The following is an 8,479-nucleotide window of genomic DNA, read 5'->3' on the forward strand; positions in this document are numbered from 1 at the left end:
GATCCATTTATTTTGTCATATTTGGGTAGCCTGTTGGTTCTAACTTGGCACAGTGATCCCTAAGGTGAAAATGCCATTATGTTTTATCTATCCACTCTCCCAGGTAGTAACCCAAATGGTCCCTAACTTCCTCCACAAGAAACACTTCCTAGACTTAGGTGAGAATTTCTTTGGGTTATATAACCAGGAGAGAAATGGCTGGGTTATAAGGTATTCATACATTACCTTGAACATTCACAGTTAGGCTACTCACCTGAACATTCTATCCAATTTATAATTCTATCAGAAATACACCAGCATTCCCAAACATCCATATCCCCATCCACAATTACTACTATTCCCCTTCCTATTTTTTCTAAGTTGAACAGCTGTAAAAAGATATTTGATGATTTTAATATATTCTTCTCTGATTTCTTTTAGATTCCTCTGCTGTAAAATGCCTGGTCATACTCTCTGCCTGTTTTTTCCTACTGATCTTTCTGTCACGTTCTTGTCAGCATGTAGCAGTTTCTTCTATGTTCTAGATATTATTCTCTTGTCTCTTTTAGGCATTTCAAATACATCCTCCCAACCCATCATCTGCATATTTACTTTATTCAAGGTGTCTTTTATTAAATAGTAAGACTGAATATTTTAATGTCATCAAATATATCCTTTTAAAAATTATTCCTATAGGTATATGCTTTCAGGTTTTATTTCAATTTTTTTTCCTATCTCCAGGTAACATAGATGTTCTGTATACCATTAACTTTGTGTCTTTGCCACCACGGTGTAGATTACTCTATCCAGAGGCCAATTTGTATGTGGTGTTAAGAAAGAGACCCGTTTTGTTTTTCTCTAATAGTGAATATTTTCTAAATAATTTCTCCTCTTATTTATGGCGTCTTATGCCACTTCTATCAGATTGTAAATTTACATTTATATACTGGTCTCTCCTGAATTCTAAATTAAATTAATTCATGCATTTGTTCTTGCACAAAAACCACACTAGGAATTTTTGGTAGACCCATCTCAAATTTTATCAAATATACCACTGCAATACGCATCCAATGTTTTTGAGATTAGTTTAGGATCTCTTACCTAATGTGAACTGAGACATCACTCTTAGTGTGCCAGTGGACACTGGAACAGACAAAGAAAAGAATTACTTGCCCCCAAATGCTCGGTAGTCATTAATCTATTCACTAATTTGTTCACTCATTCAATAAATATTTATTAAATATCTACTATGAATCAGGAATCATGATAGTGCTGAGAATAAAAGGATGAAGCAAAACAATACAAGTCACTACAGTCATGAAGTCTTACTCTGTCACCCTGGGGTTGAGTGCCAGGGAATCATCATAGCTCACAGCAACCTCAAACTCTTGGTCTCAAGTGATTCTCATGCCTCAGCTTCCCAAGTCGCTGAGACTATAGGCCAGCAGTTCTCAACTTGGGTTGCAACCCCTTTGGGGGGATCCAAAAACCCTTTCACAGGGGCTCCTAAGAGCATCCTGCATATCAGATATTTACATTACAATTCATAATAGTAGAAAATTACAGTTATGCAGTAGCAATGAAATTAATTTTATGGTTGGGGGTCACCCCAACATGAGGAACTGTATTAAAGGGTCATGTTATCAGGAAGGTTGAGAACCACTGAATAGGCATTGCCACCATTTCCAGCTAGTTTTTTTCTATTTTAGTACACACGGGATCTCATTCTTGCTCTGGTTAGTCTCAAACTCCTGAGCTCAAGCAATCTGCCTGCCTCAGCCTCCCAGAATGCTAGGATTACAAGCATAAGTAACTGTGCCATGAGAAAAAAATATTAATCAAATAATTAGTCTGACAAACTTAATCTTGTAACTGAGACAAGTGCGGTAAACAAGAAGATACGGCTTAACCAGGAAGACCTGACCTGGTAGGAAAGAAAGACCTAGTAGGATAGATGGGAGTTGAGCTGGTAAGATGGATGGGAGTTAAGCAGGCCAGAAGGACTGAAGAGGTGCCAGGCAGGGGACAGAGTACATAAAACACTTGTAGCAGAAGGAGCTTCAGGAGCACCAGCGTTTGAAAAAAAATATGGGTGCATTTATGTGCAGCAATATTTAGAGGCCAACCAATATTTAGATGTCAGAGCCAAAGGAGACAGCCAAGAGGAATGCGTAAATACAGCCAGCAAAAGGAGGAAGAAAGGTGGGCGGTGGCTCACGCATGTAATCCTAGCACTCTGGGAGGCCGAGATGGGTAGATTGCTGGAGCTCAGGAGTTTAAGACCAGCTTGAGCCAGAGCAAGACCCCTTCTCTACAAAGAGTGGGGCATTGTGTCAGGCACCTGTACTCCCAGCTACTTGGGATGCAGAAGCAAGAGGACAACTTGAGCCCAGGAGATTGAGGTTGCTGTGATCTATGAGGCAACATACAATACTGAGTATTTTGTCTCTTTGTCCATTTAAGAAGAGAATAATACAACATTCCATAATCCATGAAAAGATATTAATTTTTTTACTGGTAATTTTTATTCTTATAGGACACAATTTATATTTTGTTTCGCATTTACTTTGAGATTTATTTTCCCTTGTCTTTTCCAGACAAGACAACATGATGCAAAGCTCAGGTGGAGGGTGCGTCTTGTCCTACGTAGGTATTTTATATCCTTAGGTATATTCCTTGAGCAGTATCCGCTCTGTCTTACTCACCTCTGCACTCTTAGTGCCCAGGACAATGCCTAAGACACACTCGGTGCTCAATAAATACTTGTTGAATTAGTGAATCACTAAAGCAACTGAATGATAGCTTGGTTGTTTTAAGAATAAGTTCTTTATAGCACTTGCAGGGGTTCATGTGAACAGCATCTGTAAAGGCAGACCAAGCTTTGTGCCCTGTCTTGGGTCATGTCCAGCACCACTGCCTCCGAATTCAGTCACTGGCTTCTTTTTATTGAGGACCTGTGAATGAAAAGTACTCTAATAAGAATTTATTTATAGTTTATTGCATACTCTACTCTGATTAAAAAAATACTTTGAACTGTAAGAGCAACTGGATTTTATCAGTGTTTCACTGAGGCCAATTTTGGAAAGTAAATAAATGACAAAGGAATATAGGTAACATTAAAAGTAAATAGTAGGACATGTAAAATTTTAAAAACTTTTAAAACTTTAAAAGTTTTCTCACATTTAGGATTGCTTTTTAAAAATTGGTTCAAATTTTCAGAAAGTACCTAAGTAACACAGACTACAGCCTCTCTTAGTGTTACTTCATTTGTGCCAGTTAAGATTTGGGGTTAGCGGTGAAGGGAAGGAGGTTGAAGGATTCGGGAGTGGTGTGTGAATTAGCACTAGCGTTCAGCCTCAGACCAGCACAGACAGCCGCTGGAGGAAGGACTGGAAGAACAGGAAATAAGGAGATGTCATAGGATGAGGCGAGTGTGTCACAGAGAGTACAGTGATGGGAAGAGGGCTGCCCATCAGAGCTGCCCCTTAGGGAGCACCTGGAATGTGTCAGGCTTTGTTCTGAGTGTCTTTCACACATCCCATCATTTCATCCTTGTAACAACTGTAAGAGGTAGAGAATTGTGCTCGGTGTATTGCGCCAAGCAGATGTTTCCCCTTTCTTTTTTTCTTTTCCTTTTTTGCACTTTTTGGCCAAGGCTGGGTTTGAACCTGTTACCTCCGGTATATGGAGCTGGCACCCTACTCCTTTGAGCTACAGCTGCTGCCCAGATGTTTCTATTCCCACCTATAAAGTAACTAGACAGTGTCCTTTAATCTTGTTTTTCTTTTTTCCCCCATTTGGTTTGTGTTTCCCTTGCTTTTGAGTTCCATTTTGTCATCTGCCATGCCGAGACAGATTCACCCTCAAGATCACACCTGGCGTGTGGGTCACTCCTCCTTAGGCTCTAGGGTGAGGACTGGCAGGAACCCTGAAGCTCAGGGAGAACTCTCCTTGTGTGCATCCAGTGAGGAAGGGAGCTGTTTCTTTCTCTCTCTCTTAATATCTTTAGTTTTGGCCTTTGAAATTAGAACACTGTGAAGCTCGGCTGCCCAGCTTTTCAAAAATACGTCAGGCTATCTAAATATTCAACTTCGGTTGTGGAAAGTGTCATGGCCAGCATTCAGTATTCTGATTTTCTGAACAAATGAGAATGCTATAAAGGAAATTGCTCCTTACTTTGATCTTGTGCACGTTTTACTACGGAACAATGGAAAATCAGTTCATGTCAGCAGAATCGCGTTCATAGGCAGAAGATATTCTTAAAAAAAAATCATGTCTCCCACATTTCATTGCCCCTTTAAATTGGTGCCTATTGTTTCAAACCTGTTTTTTGTTTTTGTTTGTTGGTGTGAGACAGAGTCTCACTCTGTGGACCTGAGTAGAATGCTGTGGTGACATCATAGCAACCTCAGACTCTTGGGTTTAAACAATGAGCTTACTTAATTTTTCTATTTTTAGTAGAGATGGGGGTCTTGCTCTTGCTCAGGGTGGTCTCAAACTCCTGAACTCAAGCAATCTGCCTGCCTCAACCTGCCAAAGTACTGGGATTACAGACTTGAGCCACCACACCTGGCCTCAAACCTGTTTTATAGAGTAATTCATTTCAGGGACCATATAGTCTCATCTAAATATATGTGACATTAAATAAGTTGGGCCTTTTATTTAGAGTAAGTAGTTTTTATTTTATGCCTTTGTTCAAAAGAATTTTTCATGATGAAATGAGCAGCAAAATCTTGACATTAATTGCTTCAATCGGTTATCTAGTGTGAAAAATGAAAATAAATGGCTGAGTTCCTGTCTAATTACTCTTCTGCCCTTTTCTGGAATGAGGAAAAACATGAGCCACCCTCGAGGCATTAGAGGTTAAACAGCAGACAAGAGTTTGGAAATGCCCCATTGTCAAAGGCTGTGATAATAGTCTGAGTAGTTTCTAGAACCTGAAACTAGCCTGGGTCTCTGTCCTCTGAAAAGCTTCATGCTAGAGATCGTGAGGTCATCATGAATAGGATGAGGTGTGTGCGTGAAATCACTGCTGACATGGAAAAAGAAGAATGTCAACTATAGTCTCATGCCGATGACCCAGGCTTGTTTTACTAGCCAAGGATCCATGACAATTTTATGGACATGCAGACAACAGGACAGCTCAGTATGTGGCATTCACTAATGAAAATAGAGCAGGGGACTAACTAACACGGAGAATGTGAGGCATGCCCTGTTGGACGTTACTTTTGGATTTAACTATGTGCTCAGGACTGCAGTAGCTCTGGCCTGGTATATAATGATAGAAAAATGGTAAATATTTTCAAAAAGTAAGATGGTGTGAGAGTGTCACGGTTGCCGTTTCAGACAGGTTTCCCCCAACAGCGCTGAGGAGATTCAAACCACACAAAAGGGAACAGAAAAGTTTCTCCTTTGTGGTCACGACTTAGCCAGGTTTAAGTCAGTAATTGAAAAAGAGGTTCAAGAGGATGAGTCAGACGCCTTGTCACTGCTTTCTGAAGCGCTGAGAGCACACAGCTTTTGTGCTTTAATCTTGCAGGATGAGTGCTGTTTCCATGCACTTCTAGTTTAAACACTTCAAATCGAAGTGTAAATTATCCCACTCTCCTTTCTCACCATGAAGTCTGATTTGGACAATAGGAAAGAGAGAAATCTCTTCCCTAGGAGATGTGCAGGAGTTCCATGTTGGAAATAAATTAGTGAAGAAGGTGTAGTTAGCTTTATTCGTGGCGAGGGAGAATCAGTAGCTTACATTTAGCCAACGTCTAGGACCTCCATCACGCATTTTCTCTAGTGCCTCACCCGGGGCTGGGTGATTTTCCCGTAGCCTCGAATCCCTACCTGTATGTATGTATGTGTGCAGGTTTTCGTTCCTAAATTAGGGTTCTTGTATTGTTGTATAGGGACCGTGACATTTCTAATAACATGAGACCCCCAAACAATGTTGTTCTACAGATGACAACCCTGTCTGAACTGCATTTGGATGTCGGTAGAAAGTTCCTTCCAGGAAGGAGCATGTGAAATAGTCTCCCTGGAGTCAGCCCTCTGACAGGTGGGCCTTAGGCAGCCGGACACAAACTGCAACCTCGGCAGCTCAGATCCAGCCGGTCCTCGCGGATATGTAATTGACCCCAGGGCAGCGGTCAGGGCGGAGTCCGGGCCGGGCAGCGCGCTCCGGAGTGAGTCTCTGTACAGTCAGGGCTTCTCCTGGGCAGGGCCGGCTGCTAATCTAGCCGGGCGGACACCCGGGCGGCGGAGGGTGGGGGGTGGGGGGATATAGGCGGCGTCCGCTGGAAACACCTAGCGCAGGTAAAAGGGTGGCGGCGAGAGGGAGTGTCCATTTGAGGCCCTCTTAAAGAAATGAAGACTTAAGAAAACAGCAAGGAGGGGCCGATCCGTGTCTTTCAGACGCCTGGAGCCCCACCCTGGAGCTGGAGGAAAAGCCCCTTGGTTGAGAGGCTGAGGCTTCAGAGAAACTGAGAAGAAAAGCGCCTCTCCGCGCGCTCCGCCTCCTCGGCCTCGCACTCCTGCGGAGCAGCGGCCCAGCCAGCGTCCCGACCCAGCCCTCCCACCCGGCCTCCCCGCGCCTGGGCAGGCGACCTGTCGCCGAGTGCTCTCCATGGCGGCAGCGCGAGCCACCGGCTCCTGGAGCGGAGCGCTCTGCGGGCAGCTGCTGCTGACCCTCACGGTGAGTGTCCCTGCCGCCCCCACCGATCGCCGCCGCGGGGGAGCGGTGAGTGGGAAGCAGGGGTGAGTAGGGGCGACCAGAGCCGGGGTTCAGGGGCCTCGCTCCGGGAGGTTGAAAAACGGGGTTGGTGGGGGTGGGGGAAGGCACACAGGAAGAGGATCGCGACGTAGGCGCCCGGATCCCCAAGGGAAGGGAAGGGTGTCTCAGCAGATCTAATCAGCGCAGGCAGGTAGAGAAAACAGCTGCCGTCGCCCGGGCAAAACCGTGGCCTCCGGGTACGCGCCGGGACGCGGGGTGCACGGCGGCTGCTGCTGCGCATTTCTGGTACCTTTTCCCGGTATCTGCGGTCACCCCGCCTTCATTGTCCGGTTCTAGGGGAGCCGCTGGGCGGACCGGACCTAAAGCGAGTGTCTTGGGGTGAAAGGGGGGGCTACTTGCTACTCGCGGTCGGGGAATTGCTCAGGTGGTGGGAGGAGGTGGGAAAATTGGGGGAGGAGAGTCTCGACTTTGCGCTCCCGGTAGGCGGGCGGGCCCCAGGTGACCATTTCTATAGTTTCCATTGTTTCTCAGTGTGTGGAGCTTCTGTCCCCTAAATCCTTGAGGGAATGATTGTCCTAAATTCTTGTCCCTAGAGGCGTCTAGATTATTCCGCTCACCCCTCCAAACCCCCAATCCTGCTTCTTTTACACCTTAAACAACACAACAGCAACGAACCTAAACCCTTCCCAGAGCTGGGAGGGGAAGGGGGTGGCCCTATTTATGGCGGGACAGACCCTCACCCAGGCAGCAAAGTATGGGATCTGGCTGCAGCGCCAGAGGCCTCGGAGTCCAAGGAGGGGGAGCAGTCTCTGGGGGAGTCTGGGATCAAAGGTGTCCCATACTGAACTTTTCTGTCCCAGGGAAAGGAGAAAAGTTAATTTGACCTGGTGTAAAAAAGTGTTCAACTCAATAGGGCCCCTTCGCGATGAGCCTCGGGCGTTGCGCGCGAGTCAACTCTGAAGGACAAAGGGAGGAAGGAACCCAGAGGCATGATTCCTTCTAGGAGTGCTGGAATTGGGCGCTGAAATGTTCGAATAGTTTCCCCTTCTTTTTTGCTCTCATTTCACAATAGAGTCCAAGTTTTTAAAGTGTTGAAATTGTAGCTGTTACTATTATTAGGATGTCTTTGCCAAGACAGCGAACGGACTCCAAAGCCTTAAAACTACGTTCCCTGGGCATACTAAAAACATAGACAGGGCCAAGTGGCCAAGTTCACAGAAGTTAACGTTTTACAATTCAGGAAACTAAGAATGGACTAAATGACGATCATAAAGTATGTGGTTGATGACAGATTTTGCATCGCTCTGCGTGCGTTGGTGCAAAACCTGGGTCACATCTCAGAACCTTTTTAGGAAAGAGTGAGGTATAAGTGTCCTTGGTCTTTCTTAGTTTCAGAGTTTGATAGACCAGGGTAGGATGAAAAGAAAAAAATTGTTGGCGCTGGCTTCACCCTCATCCTGCTATTAATATTTCCTAGTTGGAAAGCTTAGGCCCTTACCTTGCTCTGACACTCCAATGTATATCTGTGCATACAGATATGCTCTTGTTGTGAGCCTCAAGCCTGAGAAACGTGTAGCCACTATTTAAGTGTAAAATACTGTTAAATCAGAATGACTTGGGGGGGGAGGGGGGCACCCTTTAAATTACCTCCTTCCCATAGGCCTGAGTAATCCTTCAACCTTGTGCAACCAGCTTCTCCTCACTTCCCAAACTGCCTCTCCCTCACTGGTCTTAGCCAGTTGAACTCTGAACATCATTTTCTTCCCAACCCCC

General features: G+C 45.0%; 1 protein-coding gene across 1 annotated transcript in view; it reads left to right on the forward strand.

Annotated features, from left to right (window-relative positions):
• The first annotated feature begins 6,253 nt into the window (after positions 1 to 6,253).
• LOC100956979 (desmocollin-2) overlaps positions 6,254 to 8,479 on the forward strand; it is a 30,942-nt gene continuing 28,716 nt past the window's right edge. Inside the window, exon 1 of the mRNA XM_023510171.1 lies at positions 6,254 to 6,667. Coding sequence (XP_023365939.1) covers positions 6,599 to 6,667 — 69 coding nt within the window. The 5' untranslated portion in view covers positions 6,254 to 6,598. The remainder of the gene's footprint in view (positions 6,668 to 8,479) is intronic.

This window comes from Otolemur garnettii, unplaced genomic scaffold (genome assembly GCF_000181295.1).
Source record: "Otolemur garnettii isolate 467f Iridium unplaced genomic scaffold, OtoGar3 scaffold00012, whole genome shotgun sequence".
Taxonomy (NCBI): domain Eukaryota; kingdom Metazoa; phylum Chordata; class Mammalia; order Primates; family Galagidae; genus Otolemur; species Otolemur garnettii.